The following is a 25,403-nucleotide window of genomic DNA, read 5'->3' as shown; positions in this document are numbered from 1 at the left end:
GCTTAGAAGCGTTCGACTTGGGGTGTTGCAGAAGAACGCTAAAGGTGAGATGGGCAGATCGTATCACAAATGATGAGATCCTGAATCGATGTGGTAAGACGAGAACGATTGGGCCAGAAGAAGAGATAGACACATCTTGATACATCCAGCACTTCTTCAATTGGTTTATAAGGGAAATGTTGGGGGTGAGAAAAATAAGGCATGAATATGACAAAGAGATTAAAGTAGAATTCATCATCATCATCATCTGTTTACCCTCCAGGTTCGGTTTTTCCCTCGGACTTAGCGAGGGATCCCACCTCTACCGCCTCAAGGGCAGTGTCCTGGAGCTTCAGACTCTTGGTCGGGGGATACAACTGGGGAGTATGACCAGTACCTCGCCCAGGCGGCCTCACCTGCTATGCTGAACAGGGGCCTTGTGGAGGGATGGGAAGATTGGAAGGGATAGGCAAGGAAGAGGGAAGGAAGCGGCCGTGGCCTTAAGTTAGGTACCATCCCGGCATTCGCCTGGAGGAGAAGTGGGAAACCACGGAAAACCACTTCCAGGATGGCTGAGGTGGGAATCGAACCCACCTCTACTCAGTTGACCTCCCTGAGTGGACCCCGTTCCAGCCCTCGTACTACTTTTCAAATTTCGTGGCAGAGCCGGGAATCGAACCCGGGCCTCCGGGGGTGGCAGCTAATCACGCTAACCACTACACCACAAAGGCGGACTTAAAATAGAATTACTTGGAAATATTAAGACAGTATAAAATGGCATGGAAAGCTGCATCAAACCAGTCCATAGACTGATGACATAAACCACAAAGAGGCTAAATCACTAAAGTATACCATTATGATATCCTAACATTTAGAAAATATTAGCATTACGCCAAAAAAAGTGCCAAGAAACTGTGTTTCTTCTAAGTCATATATTAGTCTAATTGAGCATTTCCCTCTAGAATGGATATATTTCTCAAACTAATGACTAACGAATTTAAGCCATTATCAATTAGTAAACTTCATTATCTGTAAAGCTTTTATTCATATTAATGACTGAAAATTTCCCCATGAAGTTTGTTTCCTGGCAAGGTGGGTTTTCGAATAGAGTACTTTCTAATACCGGAATTTAGATAATCTGCAGGGTCTGTAGGACAGCCACTGTCAGCGTCGATAGTGAAACCTTGTGTATTTAAAAAATGTAGGTTCTGAATCTAACCAAGTAGTTTGAATCTTACAGGTAAGGCTTGATTTCATTTCTGGATTATTTAGGGAGAGTGTATTTTAAAGAGCCGGCCCCCGTGGTGTAGGGGTAGCGTGCCTGCCTCTTACCCGGAGGCCCCGGGTTCGATTCCCGGCCAGGTCAGGGATTTTTACCTGGACCTGAGGGCTGGTTCGAGGTCTACTCAGCCTACGTGATTAGAATTGAGGAGCTATCTGACGGTGAGATAGCGGCCCCGGTCTAGAAAGCCAAGAATAACGGCCGAGAGGATTCGTCGTGTTGACCACACGACACCTCGTAATCTGCAGGCTTTCGGGCTGAGCAGCGGTCGCTTGGTAGGCCAAGGCCCTTCAAGGGCTGTAGTGCCATGGGGTTTGGTATTTTAAAGACGTCATGTAATAATGTGTGTATGAATATTAGTTTCTTCCCACTCTTAATTATATTTAAAATGAATGAATGAATATGTATAAGCTAAAAAAATCAGGAAATGTTAAACAATTAAAATCTGAAGCCACTATGTGTTTTCATAGTTGGGCGGTTAAGCCTACTCCTTAGGTGGTCTCTGAATCTATACATTTTAGATACCCGAGGTTTCAGTACCCGGTTATCTAAATTCCAGAATTAGGCCTAACTTCTTCTTCTTCTTCTTCATCTGTTTACCCTCCAGGGTCGGCTTTTCCCTCGGGCTCAGCGAGGGATCCCACCTCTACCGCCTCAAGGGCAGTGTCCTGGAGCTTCAGACTTTGGGTCGGGGGATACAGCTGGGGAGACCAGTACCTCGCCCAGGCTAGGCCTAACTTACTTTCCAATATTTTGGTGATACACAATGACTCGCGAGGAGTTACTTCCACTTCTGGAACTCATTTTTGAAGACATATTATTAATTTTGACTGAAGTAGTTTGTCTAAGTCGAACAATAAAGGAAAAACAGAAATTAAAAAAATAACTTTAAGAAAAAATTATGTTTTAACTGGAAACGTATAACGCCACAAAATTAATAAAGGGCCGTCTGCAGGTGGACGTGTACAGTTCTGAAGGGAGCAGTCAAGTATATCGAAACACATAGTGGCATTTTGAAAACGTTTCGTTAACTCTGCAAGTTCAAGCACTAAACTTCAGATACAACGATTGTTCTTGTAACAGAGTAGAAAGGGGCATTCCTCTGCTCATTGTAGTTATTTTTCGGGTCACTGGAGCCATCTTGGCCTATTTGGGATGAGAAGGAATATTGTAATATTATAATTTTACTGTTAATCTTTGATAACAAATGTGTGTACAGAGAAATTGAGGAATTCGTAATAAATTGTCATGTTGAGAATACGAGCCAGTTGAAAGGAATCATTCTGACGCGATCATTATTTCTACTCCACACACGAACATTCCCGTGCATCCTGTTTGCTGCGCTATGTCATGCCGGGAAATACTAGTGTAAAAGATGAGATGCTCTAGTCAGAACCATCCATGAGAAAGGTGCGCAATAAAAGGTTCTACAATTACAAGAATCACTTTGTAAAATATAGATATTTTAAATGAAAATGGACCCATTATGCTTATGCTAAGACATGTTATTGTAATTGAAGAAGAAAAATATTGAGCCGTAACATTTCGACTTTTCGTGAAAATACAAGATTGCACTGATTTTCCAACCTGGAATACTTACTAGGCGGAACTTTTTGCTATTATGTGTTACTCATGGACTGAGCGCCTCTAGGCGCGTTCCAATTGACGAAATACGACTGGGTATCCCAATAATAATGATACCAACACCCTACTAGCGCCTACGGAATCTTGGACAATAGTCTAAATCACTGGATAGCTTGAACTCCGTCAGCTAAATCTAGAATTCAACCGTTTATTCCACAACAATCAGGTTTACAATTTGCTGGAATATGACTGTACAATGTTGGCAACCTGATTCGTGAGTGTTTTCCCAATCGGGAGGAAAGTAATTTAAGTTGGCAGGGAATCCTACTTCCATTCGAGAGACAAGGGAATTCTGGAACCGATTGTGAAAAGGGAGTAGAATAGGGTGTTCGTATTGTTACAGTGGTCAATTAACGAAAAGCAGGTGGTTGGTGTAGAATAGTAGGCTATGTTCTAAACGGCGTTTCCGTGGTTTCATTCATGAACTCGGACAAAGTGGTCATCAACCCGCTTTTACTTTCTTCACGAGTGGTATCTGTCTGATGACCTGTATTCATGCTTTTGCTAAACTGAACATGAAAATCCACAGCCTGTTTCCAGTCATTCGACTGGGTCAGGAATGGAATTAATGAAGCCCCCACTAGCCGCGAGGCTAGGAATTGTGCCGGCTGCCGAAGCCTGTCTCACTCCTCTGGGGCAATTATTAATGAATGACAGATAATTTCGTGTGGCTATTACTAGCCGAGTGCAGCCCTTGTAAGGCAGACCCTCCGATGAGAGTGGGCGGCATCTGCCATGTGTAGGTAACTGCGTGTTATTGTGGTGGAGGATAGTGTTATGTGTGGTGTGTGAGTTGCAGGCCCTCCGGGCCACTGGAATTAACCAATGAAGGTTAAAATCCCCAACCCGGCCCGGAATCGAACCCGGGACTCTCTGAACCGAAGGCCAGCACGCTGACCATTCTGCCAACGAGTCGCACAATAAATGACAGATGAAATGATATTGGAGAGTGTTGCTGGAATGAAATATGACAGGGAAAACCGGAGTGCCCTGAGAAAAACCTGTCTCGCCTCCGCTTTGTCCAGCACAAATCTTACATGGAGTGACCGGGATTTGAACCACGGAAACCAGTAGTGAGAGGCCAGCGCGCTACGGAGGCGGACCGCGGTAAAGACCTCACTTACATAAGTGACTGGGTGAGCCGGTGGCTGTGGAAGGTAGGTATGATATTCACGCAAAGATACAGTAGATGACTGTAAAGTGTCGACGCTGTAAGGTACATTGTGTTGTAAATTGTTTTAAGGCATAAGCAATGTTATAAGTTTGTATGAGCAATTAGGAAGACCACTAGACGTACAGTAGTCGGTGTTAAATAAGTAAATGATTAACATGAGTACTTCTAGAACTAGGAATATTTCAGTAAGCCTGTATTATAATAATAATAATGTACAGGTTTTTCCTTCTTTCTTAATCTGTTTACCGTGCAGGGTTGGTTTTTCCTTCGCACTCAGCGAGGGATCCCACCTATACCGCCTCAAGGGCGGTGTCATGGAGCTTGAGAATTTGGGTCGAGGATACAACTGGGGAGGATGACAAGTACCTCACCCAGGCGGCCTCACCTGCTATGGTGAACAGGGGACTTGTGAGGGGATGGGAAGACTGGAAGGGATAGACAAGGAAGAGGGAAGGAAGCGGCCGTGGCCTTAAGTTAGGTACCATCCAGGCATTTGCCCGGAGGAGAAGTGGGAAACCACGGAAAACCACTTCCAGGATGGCTGAGGACGGAATCGAACTCCTCTCTACTCAGTTGATCTCCCGAGGCTGAGTGGACCCCGTTCCAGCCCTCGTACCCCTTTTCAAATTTCATGACAGAGCCGGGAATCGAACCCGGGCCTCCGGAGGTGGCAGCTAATCACACTAACCACTATACCACAGAGGCGGACATATAGGTTTTTGCGTCCCATTGACTACAGGTTTTGGAGACACCAAGGTGCCGGAATTTGGTCCCGGACGAGTTCTTTCACGTACCGGTAAATCGACCGACATGAGACTGACCATCAAATGCCATCCCTTCCCTGCGAACCATGTGACCTTGCCGAGATGGAGAGGCTCGTGCCGAGCCGTAGGTGCAAGCATATCAGATGGGAATCTGTCGAAAGACCAGATTAACGCATGGTTGATCGAAAGGGGGGTAACAGCCTTTTGGAAACTGCAATGGCGGCAGTTTACATGGTTGACTGATATGGCCTTGTAAGAATACTTAACATGGCTTAGCTATGTTGATACCGCTACACGGCTGAAGGCAAAGGGAAACCACAGCCGTAACTAATTTTCGAGGACATACAGCTCTCTCTCTCTCCGTATGAATGAATGATGTATTGATGTTAGCTTCCTTCAGGGTAAAATACACCCGAGGTAAAAAAAAAGTCCCCCATTCGGATCTCCGGGTGGGGACTACACGAGAGGGGGCAATTATCAGGAAAAAGGTTACTGACATTCTGCGAGTCTGAGCGTGGAATGTTAGAAGCTTGAACCTTAGTGGTAGGTTAGAGAATCTGAAAAGGGAGATGGATAGACTAAAGTTAGATGTAGCTGGTATAAGTGAAGTACGTTGGCAGAAAGAGCAGAATGTTTGGTTAGGCGACTACAGAATTATCAACACAAAATCAAACAGGGGAAATGCCGGAGTTGGTTTAATAATGAGTAAGAAAATAGGGCAGCGGGTAAGTTACTACGATCAGCATAGTGAAAGAACTATTGTTGTCAATATAGACACCAAGGCAATGCCCATCACAATAGTGCAGGCCTATATACTTACTAGTACAGCGGATGATGAAGAAATCAAAGGAATTGAAGAGATCAGGGCTCCCGGCAGTGTGGTTCGATCTCACTATCTCCCGGATACAAGCTCACAGCTGCACTCACCTAACCGGGGAGCGTTCCGATTGGGACAAAGGAATGAAGGAGAAAGTCGGCTGGTTGAATTCTGCACCGATCATAATTTAGTCCTCAATAAATACTTCCTTCAAACATCACAAACGATGGCTGTATACGTGGACGAGACCTGAAGACACAGGAAGGTATCAAATAGACTTTATTATGATTAGGCAGAGATTCAGAAACCAGGTGTTTTATTACAAGACTTTCCCGGGAAAAGACATGGACTCTGACCACAATGAAATGCCATCTGAAGTTGAAGAAATTGAAAACAGGAAGAAATGCAAGGAGATGGAATCTAGACCAGTTGAAACAAAAGCGTATGAGGACTTGTTTCAAGTAACGTGTTGCACAAGAACTAAATTAAATGGCTGAAGGAAATACAATACAGAATGGACAGTCGTGAAGCTTGAGGTCAGCAGGGCGGCTGAAGAAGGTTTAGGAAGAAAGGAATGATCAACTAAGAATCAACGAATAACTCAGGAGATACTAAACCTAATTGACGAACAACGAAAGAACAGGAAAGCCAAAAATGAGGAGGGAAGAAAATAATGTAGGCGATGAAAAATGAAATGGAGAATAGCTGTTAATGCCAGGAGTGTCGGAGGACCAAGTTCGGCTCGCCAGATGCAGATCTTTTGAATTAACGGCCGTAGCCGACCTGCGCGTCGTGATGAGGATGAAATGATGACGTAGACGACACATACACCCAGCCCCCGTGCCAGCGGAATTAACCAATTATGTTAAAATTCCAGTCCCTGCCAGAATCGAACCCGGGACCCCTGTGACCAAAGGCCAGCACGCTAACTATTTAGCCATGGAGCTGGACAATATGGGCGATTAAAGAATGAAGTAGGTAAAACGTGCAGAACCGCTAAGGAAGAATGGCTGAAAGAGAGGTGCAAGGATGTTGAATAGATGCTGCAATACAGGAAAATCAAGGAAGCCTTTGGAGTAAGAGAAACTTTGCTTATGCATATTAAAGACGCAGATGGAAGACCATTTGTAGGGAAAAAAGATAAGGCAGAAAGATGGCAGGAACGTATCCATCAAGTTATCAAGGTGAGGAAGTGTATGTAATGATTCTGAAATAAGAAGAGGCTGTTGTTGCTGATGAAATAGAAGACCCAATTTTGAGGTCAGCATTTTACAGAATTTTGACAAACCTAAATAGGAACAAGGCGCCTTGAATTGATGACATAGCCTCAGAATTACTGACTGCCTTAGGAGAAACCAGCATGTCGTGGACATTCCATTTAGTGTATAAGATGTATGATGCAAGAGAAGTGCCATCCGATTATAGGCGGCGAAAGCAGGTGCTGACAGGTGTGAAAACTACCTACCATTAGTTTAGTATCTCACGTCTGCAAAATTTTATTAGGAATTATTTACAGAAGAATGGACAGACAAGTTGAGAGTGAGTTGGGAGGAGATCAATTTGGCTTCAGAAGAAAGGCAGGCAATCCTGACTTTACTTCTGATCTTAGAGGATCGAATTAAGAAGGACAAGCTCACGTACATGGCTTTCTCAGATCTAGGAAAGGCATTTAATAACGTCGATTGGACCAAGCTGTTTGAGATTCTAAAAGTGGTTTGGATCAGATACCAAGAAAGAAGAATTATTTACAATCTGTACAAACACCAGTCAGTGGTGATGAGAATCGAGGGCTTGAAAAAGAAGCAACAATCCGGAAAGAAGTGAGGCAGTTTGTGCCCCATCCTTTTCAATATTTGTATATAGAAAAGGTGGTTAAGGAAATCAAAGAGGAATTTGGAAAGGGAATCACAATCCAATGAGAGGAAATCAAATCCCTGAGATTCGCGGATGATATTGTTATTTTTCTGCAGAAGATCTGGAGAAATTGCTGAATGGTATGGACAGTCTGGGGAAGGAGTACAAGATGTAAAACAAATAAGGCCAAAACAAAGGTAACGGAGTGCAGTCGAATGAAGTCAGGTGGTGCAGGAAATATTAGATTAGGAAATGAAGTCCTTTTTTTTTCTAGTGGCTTTACGTCGCACCGACACAGATAGGTCTTATGGCGACGATGGGACAGAAAAGGCCTAGGAATGGGAAGGAAGCGGCCATGGCCGTAATTATAGTACAGCCCCAGCATTTGCCTGGTGTGAAAATGGGAAACCACGGAAAACCAGCTTCAGGGCTGCCGACAGTGGAGTTCGAACTCACTATCTCCCGGTTGCGAGCTCACAGCTGCGCGCTCCTAACCGCACGGCCAACTCGCCCGGTGAAATGAAGTCTTAAAGAAGTACATTACTTGCGTAGTACAATGACTAACGATGGAAGAAGTAAGGAGGACATAAATGCCGACTAGCACAAGCAAGGAAAGCCTTTGTTAAGTAAATAAATCTGCTCACTTCGAACATTGATATAATAATAATACTATTTGCTTTACGTCCCACTAACTACTTTTACGGTCTTCGGAGACGCCGAGGTGCCGGAATTTAGTCCCGCAGGAGTTCTTTTACGTGCCAGTAAATCTACCGACACGGGGCTGTCGTATTTGAACATTGATATAGAAATTAGAAAGATGTTTTTGAAGACTTTCGTCTGGAGCGTGGCATTGTACGGAAGTGAAATATGGACGATAACTAGCTCAAAAAGAAAGATAATAGAAGATTTTGAAATATGGTGTTGCAGAAGAATGCTGAAGGTAATAATTTCGTGTGGCTATTTCTAGCCGGGTGCAGCCCTTGTAAGGCAGACATTCTCGAGAGTAAATGTTCAGCTTAGTTTGAATCAACTTGTCTTAACAATTCAGTTGTAAAGGAAATGAAATGGTTTGATACTCCACTCTGTAAGTGAATTATTTCTCGAACCGAAGCTATCCCTGCTGAGTCTATATTGGATTCATCCTTTGGTAAATAAATGAATGACTGGTATGTGCATTGCATTATCCAGTGAATACGTGTGATTATTCAGCTCCTTATAGCATTTAAAGACAGTTAAAAACGCATGGAAGGTAACTCAATTAATTATAATTCAAATAAACTGTCATTTACCACATTTTCAATATTCTACTCTAACGGGAAGTAGCAGAATGGTTTCGGTAATAGCAGACTTACGTGATTTTTGCTTCGGTGGGTTGGCAACGCTGCTTCAGTTGCACATGTTGATTTTTTTAATTGCCTTTACGTCGTACCGACACAGGTAGGTCTTATGGAGACGATGGGATAGGAAAGGCCTAGGAATGGGAAGGAAGCAGCTGTGGCCTTAATTAAGGTACATCTCCGGCGTTTGCCAGGTGTGAAAATGGGAAAACCATCTTCAGGGCTGTCGACAGTGGGGTTTGAACCCACTATCTCGCGGATGCAAGCTCACAGTTGCACGCCCCTAACCGCACGGCCAACTTGCCCGGTAGGGTGGGATAGAGTTCGTGATACTCTGTTCCTGAGTTCGGCGATAGTGAATAAGTTCTATGATAAGCAGTGAGAATTCGAACCATAAGGAAGTTGCCAGGATACCATTTCCGTAAGGACTAAACGTGTGTGAGCCGCAGCGAGCATCCCTCTTTACCGGAAGCCCTGTGTTCGATTCCGGGCTAGGTCAGGAACTTTTACTTGGATCTGAGAGCCGGATATAGGTCCACTCGCCCTAAGTGAGGACAATTTAGGAGCTGCCTGAAGGTGAGATAGCAGTCCCTGTCTAAAAAGCCAAGAATAACGGCCGAAAGGATTCGTCGCGCCGACGACGCGTCACCTCGTAATCAACACAACTTCGAGCTGGGGAGCATTCGCTTGGTAAATCAAGATCCATCAGGGCTGTAGCGCCATGGGTCGAGTGACAAATTCTGAAGCTGTATGTAGCCTAACTCAGTTTGTTGTTTTGAAGGGTGGTATCAAGTTCAAATTTCATTTAAGAAAGCAAATAATTTATATTGAGGATATGATTGTAGTGAATTACTGGAACGGAATGGAGGATGTGATTCTGCACGGGGAAAATGAAGTTTGACTGGCGCAGGTTGTTGAAGTGTACAGTGAAAGTATAATAACTGCAGCAGATACCTAAGGACTGTAGTATGGGTGCGGTGTTTTTAACAGGACAGACTGGTCACCTCAAACTCTTTACTGCGGATGGATTTTTCCAGGATAGTTGTATCGTTTTGGAAATGCAATGAGGACATTAAGCTAATGTAGACTGTTCAGTTGCGATTAAAGTATCCAGCCACTTCATTGTCCGGCATTCTGCAAACTTAGTTACACGGACGGTTAAGCCACATCAATTTACGTCATTGGCTGACTCACCAGTCATATGAAAGAAGTGCTGTGCTACGAGATACCCATAAGCTAACCACGAACTAGGCAGATGTGTAGGTTTTATGGCACAGGGTGTTGGTGCGCTATAAGAAAAGGATATTTTGTAGCTTGGCATGTTAATTCGCACTCCACTGGCTGGGAAGCTAAGGTTTGATTCCTGGCTCGGACGAAGGTGATTATGAGTGAGATATTTTTGTGCGGTTTTCTCACATTTCTTTCGAGCGAATGTTGTGATAGTGTTTTATTTCAAATCCTAAATTTCTACTCCCAATTTTTCTTCCAAATAGTAGTCTAATAAATTCACCATGGTACAGGGTGATCAGATATGCTTTACTCCGGCGCGCGGTGTTTTTACTATGACGAGCGCGCTCTCGTTTGCCGCGTGCGAGTCGAGATCAGTATTATAGGTTCTAGGTTATCAAACGGTCTCTTCACATCTAACTGCTCAGCGCTGATGATCAAGAATGTTCTAAACCCTTAAAAGGAATCAATAAAAACAGAAGTAGGCGCGATTTTTTTTTACAACTTGCTTTACGTCGCACCGACACAGATAGGTCTCATGGCCACGACGAGATGGAAGAGGCCTAGGAGTGGGAAAAAACGGCCGTGGCCTTAATTAAGGCACAGCTCCAACATTTGCCTGGTGTGAGAATGGGAAACCACGGAAAAACATATTCAGAGCTGCCGACAGTGGGGTTTGAACCCACTATCTCCCGGATAGGCGCGAATTTCTGCCGTGACACGCGTCTCTCTATCTGTGATAACAGGAATGGAGCTTTACTTCACCCTACATACACTTCAGCCTCTTAACAACCAGGAGACTGGAACTTCGTCCGTATAAATAAATGAGGTTGATTAAAACTCTTCTGTTATTGTTTTCTGACAGGATATTTTAGGCACAAATCCCTTATCACAATCACTGTACCATTCAAACTACGATTGTCGATCTGAGCAGCTCAGACAGTAGAGCGCTTGCCTTCTGAGCTCAAGTTGGCTGGTTCAATTCCAGCTCAGTCCGGTGGTATTTCAATGTGCTCAGCTACGTCAGCCCCGTGTTGGCAGACTTACTGGCATGTAGAATAACTCATGTGGGACAATTTTCCGGCACCTCTGCATCTCTAAAGGCCGTAAAATAGTTCGTTTTACTTTAAACCAATAACATTATTATTCGCCTACTATGCTCCAAGAGGCTGCCTAGTTGAGGCAGTAAAGGCGTGCTCCGTTCACCTGGAAGAACGTGGGCTCGATTCCCCGTTAGGAAGTCGAAAAATATGAGAAACGAAATTTCCACTTCTGGAGCAGCACATGGCCCTGAGGTTCACTAAGCCTACATCAAACATGAGTACTAAGTTAATTCTTGGGGGAAAAGGTGGCCGGGCTATCCACCCTATCCAACAGTGCCGAGGTTAAGAAAAGTGAAAGCCTTTACCTTTCACTTGTCCAAGTACCTTGATGTTCTGTACGGAGATGACTTAGCTTTCTTGCTACTGTGCTCCAGGTTGCACGATCGCAGTTGGTTAACTTTTAAGTGTGCATAAATTCAAGAGACTTATTAGTACATTCACCAGCAAGTTAATTATTCTCTTTCCAGAACGGCATTCCAGCAGTCCGGTGTATCTTCCAAACGATAGAAATTTAAGGGACGTTTAACGTAGATCATTATTATTAATATATTTTCCACTAAACCTTAGACCCCTTCCCTTGTCTGACGGTTATTGTAAATCTACAGATGGAAGATCTCGGGTTCAATTCCCGCCTCTGCCAAGACCTTATAAAAGCCTATTTCTGTTTCTGAGACCATTTAGGAGCCCAGCAGAATGAGGAAGCGATCGAACCTGGTTACTCCATCGCAAGTGCACTCTGGCTCAATACGGCTACTCACACTTAAATCACTTCCACAAATATCGCAATAAAATAGGCTATCAGGCTATTTCCACACCTCTAAGTACACGAAGGAAATTATTAAATACCTATTCATCATCTACAACTTATATCTTACTCTCTCAAGTTGTAAGTCATTCCGAGGTGATCCTTTCCAGCATAGTTTGGGTCAGGTCAATGTTTCCTAGTTTCACTCACCTGACTCGTGCGTGAAGACAGCTTGGCACACTGAACAGGGCCACATGCGGAATGACGTGGTGAGTTGCGAGGTCTCCGGGTGGCAGGCCAGGTGTTTCCGCAGGCTCCCTTCGTTCACGTAATGCTTCCCGCACACTGGGCACGGGTGGTTCGCGGTCCTCCGCTTCGCTAAATACGGATCGGCACGGGGAGAAGCGGAAAAAACCATTGGTCAATGCATAAGAACTTGTCCAAACATAGCAACAAAATATTAGAAGGAACTGGAGGACTTCACGCATTATCTACTGACGGCCGAATAAAATAAAATGCATTATTTGTAAAATTATGACGCTAGAATTTCATGAACATTTGCCCAAGTGGCGAAAATAATACATCATTTGCCTCAAAGGTAAATGCACATCTACCTAACCTCTTAAAATGGCCGTTCCTTCATAGAACAAACGAAATGAGAAAGTAGACAAAAATGAATCAGATACGTGTTTCAAATTTACAGTAACTGAGGTGAGAGAGTGGGCTATGCCAGAACATTTTCAATCTTGAGTTGCTGATTTTAGTGTGGCTTGTGAAGTAAAGTCTTCATGAATAAAATATTTTAGATTTCCACGTACTCCATACCCATCATCTTTTAGCTGTTGAAAATGAAAATCCATAGACTGTTTCCAGTTCCAGCTGGGTCAGGAATGGAATGAATAAATGAAGCCCCCATCTAGCGACGAGGATAGAAGCTGTGCCGGCTGCCGAAACCTGTCACACTCCACTGGGGCAATGATTAATGACTGATAGATGAAATAATATTGGAGAGTGTTGCTGGAATGAAAGATGACAGGGAAAACCGGACTCCCGGAGAAAAACCTGTCCTGCCTCCTCTTTGTCCAGCACAAATCTCACATAGAGTGACCGGCATTTGAACCACGGAACTCAGAGGCGAGAGACCGGCGCACTGCCTCCTGAGCCACGGGGGCTTTCCCGTTAGTTATTATTATTATTATTATTATTATTATTATTATTATTATTATTATTATTATTATTATTATTATTATTCGTAAATCACTTTCGCCATAAGGAATGGCGGGAAAGTGATCGAGTAGACGTTGAAATAAAGGGAACACAGACAAACTGACTAAATACCTGTCTGATTTTAAAATGATGTATTTTTAAATATGTCTGCTTATCTGAACTAGCAAAAATTAAGGATACAGACCACCTTATATAAAAAATGCATTGAAATATTGTTATGTTGTTTCTTTACAAGGGAAACCAACTTAACTATGTGTTCTGGAAATAATAATTCTCATAAATAGTTTAAAATATGTGCCTTCAACTGGCAAATTATAGCACACATATTAACATGAGTTTAAAAAAACTTCCCAATTAAACAGACACTTCATAATATTTTCAGTTACAGGTAACTCTGACATAGACCAATCTCTCAGTGAGTGTCAGATCATAGGCCTATATTTATAGTAATAAAGTCATGTTGGATTGGTGGATACACATTTACCTTAGGGATAAGTTGTGCATTTCTCTTATCTAACCAATAAACTAAACTTGTCTTGAGCACAAACAAGCATTCGCCAGCTTGTTGGCTTCAGCTGACATCTTCTTTCTAGATGTTATTGCTGAAATCACACCAGTTCCTTGTGCCCTTGAATATAATATAATATAATATAATATAATATAATATAATATAATATAATATAATATAATATAATATAATATAATATAATATAATATAATATAATATAATATAATATAATATAATATTTCAGTAATGGGGTAAAATTTCAACACATTTTACATTATTGACTTGATGAACATGAATAACAGAAAAAAGGCAATCAGAATCTCAATTTTGCTCACTACAAATTTATTTTATACCAATATGATCGATCTTCGGATTCGATGGAATGGTTAAGATTTGAAGTATAGAACTTAATTTCAAGTTATCTGTAACACAAATGGCGGCATATCTGTGCTGTCAAACGACGGCAAATATGCATGATTTAAAATTTTTCAAAGTAATGCCATTTAAAGTATACTTACCATTAAACCCATTGGTTAGTTGGTTGGTTGGTAGATTGGTTTAGTTCCTTAACTAACTGTCATTAAACTCCACCAATACGCGTTGGCTTTGAAAAGGGATAGGCGCTAAGCGGGTAACGAAACGATTGCACTCTAAGGAAACATCATCCCCTTCCTCACAGATTAGAGAATTAAGCAAGTTTTGAAACTTAGAATGTGGGCGTGTCATTGTTAGAAAAATACGGACACAAAATGAGATACCACAGTAAGACAGTAATGGGCACGATGTTATAATAACAACAGGTGAAATCTATTAGAGAGCTATAATTGGTCTAGTGAGGTGTACATCTCTGAAAGAGGAAGCTCATAACTATTAGTGGGAACACTGAGTGTGGATTCAACAAGTTTTGAGACTACCTCGTCTTATTCCCTGCTTTCTTAAAGGAATCATTAGTCATGTTTACAGAACATGAAATTTCTGAACGGGCAGTATATCGGTATTCGTTAACTTTATGGAGCAGTTACTTGGACGTAGAAGTGGAAAAGGGATTTCATTCACTTCTTATTTCAATTTACACTAATTCGTAAAGCAGTCTCTTGACCGAGAATGACAAACAAAGATCGGACGTCGCTATTTTCATATTACATGGGTGATGTAGTCTACACCAGAACAAGGTGGTTTAATTTTGAAACCGTCTGTACACATGAGTATCGTCAACGAGGGGCAATATAGACCATTCGGTTCAAATTCTTCATTCTACAATAAAATATTTAAGAAATTATGATTGCAAGCTATTTGCAAACAAGTAGCATTCGGGATTCAATTTAACGAGACAAAACACAACAAAGACGGGAGGCGTGACTTAGGGTCAATTTGTGAGGCTTTATAAAGCCAGGCGGATCGAATGTAGTTTGTGTCGTCACTTGAACTAGGCCTACGTTAATTTTCTGTCGAATCATCTTAGCCATTCATGATCATAAGCGTCAGATGATTTTAAAAAATATATCAGTTAAGACAGAATGTTATATACATATACTCATTAGCACACGTGCCAGATAAGCAACAGCGAAAATTTGTGTTCGGCTCCCGAGTAAGTCAAGCAAATGATAAGATGTTGTCTCAGTATTGCTTTGCTTAATAGAATGCGCATCCCTGAGGCTGAATAATTAACAGAGATTGCCAAAATACATAACATACGAAATAACTGGTTGAAATAGGTGAGTAGGCCTATTTAAAGTTTGAGACAAGCCCTAATTCCGATGAAAATCCCTGTTAATTACTTCTTGAATCATCGACCTCTAACAGCATCACAAGGATTGGTTCCTTCCCACTGCGTAAGCTAATTTCATCCCATTATAGGACTGATAACCTCGAACTTTATAATCTCTTAAAACAGCAATACTCATCACATCATCATCATCATCGTCATTCAAAAACTGCACACGGTATCAGCAAGCCACGGCATAGCAAACTTTGGGCCACACAGTCTAGGATACGAACTTGCTGTTCCCTTAGTTCCTAATGCACATTCGTTCATTAATCTCCTATACCCCAACAAACTGGAAATGTAGATCCCATGGTTCTCTGTACTTGCCAGAATTTACCAAATCATGGCTGCGAAATCGACACTAGTAGCAATAGGATTCGCATCAGCCATAGCGTGACACTTATTACTGGCAGCAGTCGGTCAGTAGTCTTGGCTTCTCAGCGTGTCTTGTATTATGCTTTCTATTTTAAATTTTGAATATAGGTAACTTAATGCACACGCAGTCGATTATGACACCCGAAAATGTATAAGCACAATGCATTTTCTATGAATAATTGGCATATTAACATTCTTCCACTCAGCACGGAATGACCCTTCAAAAGTGTGAAAATTTCTAATTAAATGGAGCTAGGATTGTGAGGGAAGCTACTATGGTTAACATACTACACAATTTTTCATCATTTGCCCTGATATAATGTGGCGGATCACGAAAATATACGTATAGGATGGTCCAAAGTTAAGTTTTCCTTATCCACGTCTCAGTTGTGTTCTCGAAACAGGCTCGTTTTCTTTCCATCCTTTAAATTCATAGAGCTGGAAACTGAACACGTTCACAGTGGGTGGAAAGCTACGATGAGAGGCTTCATCGTGTACCTACTGAACACGAGATTGGCAATGCTTGCTAATCGTAAGGAATTTCGCTTCTGAAGAGTGCAAGTGGATGGCTGCGTTGTTCTAGTTTAATTTATGCATGTTCGGCGAGCGGCTACGAATTTTTTAACTGTTATTCACGGACTTGTATATAGAATTACACAAAACAAGCCTTTTCTCATTATTGTAAATACATGCATGAGAACAGCTGTCATAAGCCGCAATGTTGTTACGTATAATTCGTTTGATTGTCCATCAGCAGTTGATACTTTATTTTCTTGGTGGACAATAATTTGCAAACTGCCTTACTTGCCACTGTTTTTTTTCAATTGAATGTCCCTGAGGCAATGATGATTTTCCTAACAAGCCAATGGGTGGTTTGGATATTCTTTGAGATCCGAGTGGTATCATCTTTATACAGTACGAAGTTTTAGAGCGCTGCAGTTGTAAGGAATATCACTATCTGATCCGAGGATCCGAATTAGTCCCCCGAGGAAGGATTTCAGAGCAGTACTTTAACTATGATATCTTGGAGAGTTACTTTCTACAATTTCAACCACCATTACCATGCCGTCACTCATCCAAGAATTGTCCACTTGTAGGGGTTGTTAGAGAATATGGTTTATTAGTATGTCTATCTTATTGATAATTTTGGATTACCGGTGAATATTTCGTTTTGACTGATGTATATAATAATATTCTGATCCATATGAACTGGATATGATAATTTTTCGTTTAAAAATGTATTGATTTAAAAAAGGTTTTATGAGCTTAGAATTACACAGGATATTCAAGTTTTTGGAATAGAAGACGTTAAGCTAATTGAAAGCTTGAAAGTCGGCAGTTTTCCTCTTCTCTGGAGGATCGTACGGATCAAACATCGGCTAGTTGTAAATTAACAAATTTTCTTTAAAAAATTGAAATAAAACGAGCAATAATACCGTTATGGAAATATTTCAGTATAGACAATTAAACTTCATTATAAAGAAACAACAGAATTCATGAGATTTTCCAGTTAAAAAACTCCAGGCCTGGTCAATGATGGGATGGTGTGGCACTACCTATCAGGTAGTAAAGGAAGGAGGAGAAAAATTACGTTCTACCCCGAAATGAACTGTGTCCTTAGCCATAGCAGCGGAGGAGAGAAACGAACAAGAACTGTTTCAGACACTCCTGAATAACGGGAACTGGTCTTCAAATAGTTTTTGGAGTAGTGAGCACTCTACATACATTGCTGTGAATCTGCCAATTATTAAACGTAACAGTTTTCCGACTCCCCATAATTTAACAGTAAATCGTAAGCAGATTATCCTCTCATCTGTTCCAGTTGTTGGAATAAATCTTTACAAACGTTGCTTTTATTTTCTGACTGTAATAAAAAATACTATGTTATCCTAAAAGGTGGGCTCATTAACATTACTCTTACGATTATCAACACACGCTCTTAAGCTAGAGCGGTCTATAAATAACTTAGGGAGCAAGAGAGCTACCATGTGCTGCCCTCTGCTATGCAGAATTATAACCAAATGATTGCAAGTACTTTAGGCGATCACAGAGGCCACTAGCGTCCACATGCTCTATCCGTCTAGCACAGCTTCTTTACTTCTAGGCATTCGAAAGGCCCGCATAAAATGTAAATCAAATCATTAGAGCTGTATACTTCGGTGGATAGATTTCGCGTCACGGAAGCTTTCGGCGACTACCCTGAGTGTGGTTTCCTCCCGGATTTTCTTCTCTCGTTCCACAAAACCTGAAAATATGCCTTCTGCATTGTCCTGGGGCACCGAATAATTTTTCTTTATGTGACTATTGATCTTATGTCATAGATTAAGGGGTTTACAGTTTGATAGGGAATCCGAACGACTAGGACGTGGTATATCACTTTGACAAATCTCACTTACATTGACCAGATTTCGAACCACGAGCACCTTGATGAGTCGCTAGTGATTGTCATGACTTAACTTTTATTCCTAAAATTATCCACCTATACACTTCATAAATCAAACTTAACGTACTCCAGCCACCGAATACGTAGCGCAGGCTTCCAGAAGGTCTGCGTGAAAGAAGAACTCCAACAAGCTGTATGTAATTTGAAATGAAAAGAACACAATATTGCTAGCATCAGACTGGGGCAACAACAACAACAATAACAACTGCTTGATATCCAGAAACTACAAAATAAACGGTGAAATGTTACTGTTTACCCATCTTCGTAGCAGATCGTGCTGAGACACTCTGCGTAATACGACTGGGAAGCCAAATTTGTAGGGTGTTTTGATTCCAGGTTACGGTAACTTTCGTTAGCCAGCCTCACTGTAGCGTCCCTTGGAATTTTTCATATTCATGCCAGGATACGGTTGAAATAGTCCCCAATCCTCCATATACACCGCACAAGTGGCTGCGTGGTTTGGTCACGTAGCTATTAGCTTGCATTCGGCAGATAGTGGGTTCGAACCCCACTGTCGGCAGCCCTGAAGGTGTTTTACCATGAATTCCCATTTTCACAGCAGGCAAATGATGGGGCTGTACCTTAATTAAGGCCACGATAGCTTCCTTCCTACTGCTAGCCCTTTCCTACCCCATCGTCGCCATAAGACCTACCTGTGTCGGTGCGTCGTAAAGCAAATTGTAAATTGATCCTGCATATCGACGGCTTACATCTAAAACCTCGTATGTCTCAATGCTCTTCCTATCCATTATTATCCTTAAGGCTGGTCACGCCTCCCAGCCACGTATAGATGTGCAGTCCATCAGAACAATTGTTCGTTGTGTTCATTTTTCTATGCTAACGTGTAAAGGAAAATGAACCTTAAATAACTTACATTATACTGTAGGAGTGCGTAAATTCGCCATGCAAACAACATCCATACAATACGGTATGGCAAGATCCAGTTTCCTTTACACAGTATCATAGGAAAATGAACACAACGAAAATTATTCTAATGGACTGCATATAAATATGTGGCTGGGAGGCGTGACCAGTCTTAAGGAATATGATGGGTAGGAAGAGCATTGGGACATACGAGGTTTTAGAAGTAAGCCGTCGATATATCGCCTGTCGCTGTAATAGTTAAGGTTGTCAAACTCCGTTTACAAGTTCATAAGACTGATGCCAGAAAATATCTAGCCTCCAAAATGATCACAACTTCAATTATTTATTTGTTTTGGATAGAATACTGTGAAGAAAATCACCGTGTGAAGCCGATAATATTGTTGTTTTGGTTCTGAAAACAACAATCACCATGTTCTGGGAGAAGATTTATCACGATCAGAAACGTAGAACAAGTAAACATAATCTTCTTCCTCTTCAACTCCTCCTTATCATCATCAGCCATGGTAGTCACCCACTATGCTTCATTATTCCTCACGTTAAGTCACTTTCATTCAGTTTCTCCATGTCTGCCAGAAATTGCCAAAAACCTGCTCACCTGTTCAGTGATTTGAGGATTACTGTTCTGATTGTCTGTTTCTTGTTCCCGAAGTTATAACGGCACTTATCTTAAATCCACTAACAGTTCTTGTAATACTTCTTTCAGTTGAAATTTGTAATGCAGGCTTCATACTGACCTTCATGCGCCTCTCAATTGCGTGTTCAATTGGATAGGAGCTCATCAGGCTGAATATTCATTCACATTTTCTTGAATTCCGCCCGAATATGAACTTTCGACCTGTTAACCATAGTTGAAAGCTGGTGGAATAGAACCCAGTTATATTATAAGGTAGATCTCTATCAGTGAAATAAACATGACATACTAACCTTTAATATATCTTGGGCTTTATACTCACAGGTCGAGCTTAATTCCCACGGGCTGCAGAAGAGTCGAACACAATGTAGCTAAATAACACGATGATAAATCTGGAAGGAAGGTTTTATCCCAGATTTTTCGCACAAGATAGATGACAAAATAAAACATTCAACAATACTCAAGTTCTCAATCAGCTGTATTTCAGCACGTAAAAGAATTCACTATTTTCCTTTATCTCTAGGAAAAAATAAGTAATCTAATGAAAGAAATGTAAAATTCCCGAGATGACATGGACTATATTAGCTTTTAGCCCGTTCGGCCATTTAGTTTGTACTGTAACTGATTTTAACCTGACCTTATTGAATATAGCAAGCTTCTGCGTAAGTTGTTTCAAACAACATGCAATATCGAAACTAGTAGTCTGCTCAAAATTAAATCTAGCTATTGCCGTACGAAATTGCTCTACCAACTACAGTACGCATATTCCAAGCACCGCTCTGGCCACACCGATTGACGCTATCCTAAATACATTACTTTATAGCAGTGAGTCTTGCACGTAGATTTAGATCGCTGAGCCACAGGAACGCCGGGAATCGAACCACGGCCACCTTGGTGAGAGGCCAGTAGCTGAGCCACTGAGCCACCATGACTCCGACAATAGTTCTGAAATCATTAAACATAAGATATGAGTACAATTAACTTTACTGGTGAAATCTTTCCAATTTCTTGTAAAGTAAGCCCCACAGAACACGAAATAGAAATCGACATAATTAATGGATTTACTTCAAGACGCTTCCCGATTTGAGATAGAATTTTCGAGTTAAGTATTGTTAATACTGTGTTGTAATTCTTATGAATTGAAGTATTCCGAGTGGAACTTATAATTTTCGTTTCAACAAGTACGAAGTAGTGTTGAGGATAATAACAGCACAGACCATGGGAAACGGCTGTATCAATTTGATGAATTCTAGTCCGAAACTGTTGGGATAGTTACTTCGGAATTTCAGCAAGGGAAGTTCCACATTTGTAACACACGTTACCTGCTCAAGAATATGAAGAATTATTCTTGAACCAACTATTGGTCTCAAAGAAACTAAAGCGACTGACTTACTCTCAAAAATTAACAAGAACACAAGAACATCCTTTTCTACACAGCCGTATTTTTATGTCGTCATATGTTGTTAAAGTATGATCTATTTGAACAAAAAACTCTAAGAACTTCTCACCCACCGGATTTCTCTCAGTCATGGGCGCTGACGTTCCCTTTACTGCTGTACGTAAATCAAATATGAATACTTGGAAGCAACTGCAATTTCTTCAGCTAATCAATATATCATGCACCATCACCACCGAGACACGAATAAACCCACCGTCCTTTAGGGGGACACAGCACTTTTCTAACTTTTAAGTCATTGTAAAGAAATACATTTCGAGATTATATGATATACATGTTTAATAATGTGGAAACACACATGTGTGGTAACACATTCCATCGAATCCACGGATCATATCTTCAGCATTGAATGGCCAAATACTTAATTCTTTCCAATAACAAACATTGATAATATATGCTAGGTGAGAGCTATTTTCATAGAGCCAAGAGCAAGTATAAACGGCTATATAATGTAAATATTATTATCGTAACAATCATAAGTTCAAAATGCTAAAACTATACTTAGAGTATTTTTGACATAATCAGGACGCTGTATTTACCAGAAAAATAGCTTTAAAATGAAATTTGAATTCAGTTTATTTTTAAATTTCATACTAAACAGTATTTGTCCATTCAACAAGTATCAATAAAATGAGAATAAGTCTATTTTTCTGACGTACTATATTACTTATACAGACTTTCTAAGCTAGTGAAGATTACAGAAGCTATCCATAATAATAATAATAATAATAATAATAATAATAATAATAATAATAATAATAATAAAATGAGAATACATTTTTCTGACGTACTATATTACTTATTCAGACATTCTAAAATAGTAAAAATTACAGATTATTATTATTATTATGAAAGAAGGACTGATTTGCCTATATACTTGTAAATGAACAACTTGTTAGACGACATAATATCAAATGCTGGGAACTTACTTGCCACTCCAGAAGCATTAGGATCTTTATGGGTGTGTTTCATGTGCTCCATGAGAGCCTCGCCGCCCAGGAACAGCTTGTGGCAGATGGGACAGGAGGTAGCATTCGGGCCTCCTATCAGCGCTGCATGTTGCTGCAACACAGGGACACGGAGCTGAAGCTCCTGTGAGAGAACACATGATGTGGTCGAGCTCGTGCGTGGGTTCGACACTAGTCATTACACGAACACAACACCGACTAGCTACAAACACAGACACACACATGATGGTGATGATGATGAATATGACTTGGACGTAGCCAACCCCTTCTTCTCAAGAAATACATAGAAAGATGGCCAAATTATGCAGCACAGCTGTGTTTCTACTTTTGAATTCACAATTTTCAAAGGAAATTCTTCATGGTTATACAAATTGAGAATATGCTTGAGGTCATGTGGAGTGTCTGAAACCATTTAAATAATCTGAAACACCAATATAGTCTTTGTATTTAAGCGATCTAACTGATGTTAACGCCATTTACTAAGACATGTATTTATAGTACTTCTAAACATGTTTTAGTCGTTCGGGAGAAAAATCACATGTTCTTATTGTAAAACCTAATCGTAGATGTTACGAGTAATACAAGGATAGATCTCTGAAGGAAACCGATACTACAAAGACTTGTTTGACAGATCACTACACATTACACCACATATTTAAGAAATTGGCAGATTTATTGCTCAAATACCAGATATATTTTCCGGAAAAGAAACACGCCTTATATCACCATTACCTTAACAACTTGGCCATCTCTTTACGGTTTCTCAATTTAACTTAGGCTTATAAATTTCCTAAACAATGTTGATCCTTGTGACGAAACCAACGAGAAATTACCTCACTCGTCATTTCCCTAGTACGCCTCTTCGGTGACACCTACGCTACTTATGACAGCTGAATATGGACTGTTGAGGATGCAACCAGCCTTTGGGCAGACGACTCAGTATCACATATACGCATATTGTTCCTTTATTTTAAATTTAGAAATTCCGTAGGAGGAGCATGGCAAGAGTATGACAGGTACAATATGTTTCGTAACCTAGTCATTTCTTGGAAGGATTTTGAAATTATTATTATTATTATTATTATTATTATTATTATTATTATTATTATTATTATTATTATTATTATTATTATTATTATTATCGTGAGGCATTTGAAGGCATAATCATATAATAATATACGATAAATATAAATATAAGGAAAAATATAGTGCCTCCGTGGCTCAGGCGGCAGTTCGCAGATTTCTCACCGCTGGGTTCCGTGGTTCAAATCCCGGTCACTCCATGTAAGGTTTGTGCTGGACAAAGCGGAGGCGGGACAGGTTTTTCTCCGGGTACTCCAGTTTTACCTGTCATCTTTCATTCCAGAAACACTCTCCAATATCATTTCATTTCATCTGTCAGTCGTTAATTATTGCCCCAGAGGAGTGCGACAGGCTTCGGCAGCCGGCACAATTCCTATCCTCGCCGTTATATGAGGGATTCATTCATTCAGTTCTTGACCCGGTCGATTGACTGGACACAGGATTTGGATGTTCGAGGAAAAATATTTTCAGAAATACCTAGCTAGTTAAACTGGAGCGTTCAGCTTCGATATCCACTCCACTGCCCTTCGTGCCACTTCATGCAGAGCCTCTTTTCTATCCTTAAAGGCTGAAAGCGGACAGTTCTCAACAATACGAAGCAATGTCTTCTCGTCAGCACCACACTCACACGTATCATTTTCACGTTATCCCCACTTTTTCTTTATATACCGGCACCTACCATGGTCTGTTCTGATCCGGTTGAGTTTTGACAACTCGTGTCGGGTAGATGGAAACCTGACACTTTCTTCGTATGGTCCTTGATCAGAAAAGCGTTGGTGGTTAGGCATTGTTCCTTCGCTGTCTCCATCCTGATGTTCCGCTGAATATTTCAAGTACATATATACTAGATTAATCCAGAGTGGGTTCTGGGAATTTTACTGCGTCGCTGGGTGGATCTCGTAAAGCGTTGCACAAGTGAGTTTCTATGTGCTAGGATCTTCTTGAGCAACTGTGCTTTCACTGCTTTTCTCCTCAGATCTGGACGAGAAATGCGTGTTAGAAGAGACAGCCACTGAGTAGGAGCGGAACTCACTGTGCCGGCGGCGACTCCAATGGCTTCATTGAGCTGCACGTCAATCTTGTTTTTCCACACAGGAGCATAGTACTTACCAGCTCAGTATGCAAGAGAAAGTGAAGCAGTGCGAAGAGTGTTTACATCTGCACCCCAGTTGCTCTCCGATAGTTTATACAGAAGATTTACTCTTGTATTCAGCTTTGGTAGGTTCAGGCAATGCTGTTTGAACGACAAGGATCGGTCCAGATATTTGGGGAAGAAGTTATGGAAGAATTCAGTTCTGTTAAGAACCACATGAAGCTTTTGATTACCTTCCACATTATGCAGGTGTAGTGGTGTCACTTCTGTTTTACTTGGATTTGGCTGGAGTCTCCATTTGTGGAGAGCTAATTATTACACAGTAAGTATTGTATTTCCTCACAACGCGCCAAATCCGTACCCTGAGTGATTAAAGCTAGATCTTCTGCAAACTGAATCTTCTTTGAAGTTGATCTTGGCAGATCATGGATGTACAGATTGAATAGAACGGGAGCTAACACCGATCCTTGAGGTAAACCGTTATTTCTCCGTTCAGAAATTATGCAGGGTTGTGGTTAGATAACATGTTGTTCAGTAAGCATACTATCTTCTGACAAGAAATTACTTGAACAAACTTGAGCAACAGTCCCTGTCTCCAGATCGTGTCATAGGCTGATGTAAGGTCGACAAAAGGTGCTGCTGCAGTATTTTCTGTAATTTTACTTCAATTTCTGTTGGCAGTGTTAATTCCTGATCGAAACAACTACAATTCTTTCTGAAAACCCCTTGTTCGACTGGGATGGCCCTTTCAATTGCTTGCTGGATACGGTTTAGTATCATTCTTTCTAACATCTAGTAGATTATACTAAGGAGTAAAATTGGTCGAAATGTGACGCATCAGTTCCTTATTTTCTCGGTTTCAAGACTGCAATTACTTTAGTCTGTTTCAGCAACTTAGGTAATTTACCAGTTCGTAAAATTTCAGTGAAGATGTTGACCAGCAATGTTTCGTTATAGGCCCTGTTGCCTTCATAATCTCATGACAGATATCAACAAGACCAGGATATTTATCTATTTATCATGGCTAGGGGTTTGTCCAGCTC

General features: G+C 41.0%; 1 protein-coding gene across 1 annotated transcript in view; it reads right to left on the bottom strand.

Moving 5' to 3' along the window:
* Positions 1-25,403, bottom strand: part of LOC136863040 (uncharacterized) — a 361,925-nt gene that overhangs the window by 5,773 nt on the left and 330,749 nt on the right. The window contains exons 6-7 of the mRNA XM_067139358.2: positions 22,146-22,278; positions 12,137-12,316 (exon numbers count right to left, since the gene is read on the bottom strand). Coding sequence (XP_066995459.1) covers positions 12,137-12,316; positions 22,146-22,278 — 313 coding nt within the window. The remainder of the gene's footprint in view (positions 1-12,136; positions 12,317-22,145; positions 22,279-25,403) is intronic.

Source organism: Anabrus simplex, chromosome 2 (genome assembly GCF_040414725.1).
Source record: "Anabrus simplex isolate iqAnaSimp1 chromosome 2, ASM4041472v1, whole genome shotgun sequence".
NCBI classification, from domain to species: domain Eukaryota; kingdom Metazoa; phylum Arthropoda; class Insecta; order Orthoptera; family Tettigoniidae; genus Anabrus; species Anabrus simplex.
Note: the sequence above shows the minus strand (reverse complement) of the source record. Positions and strands in the feature narration are given on the sequence as shown.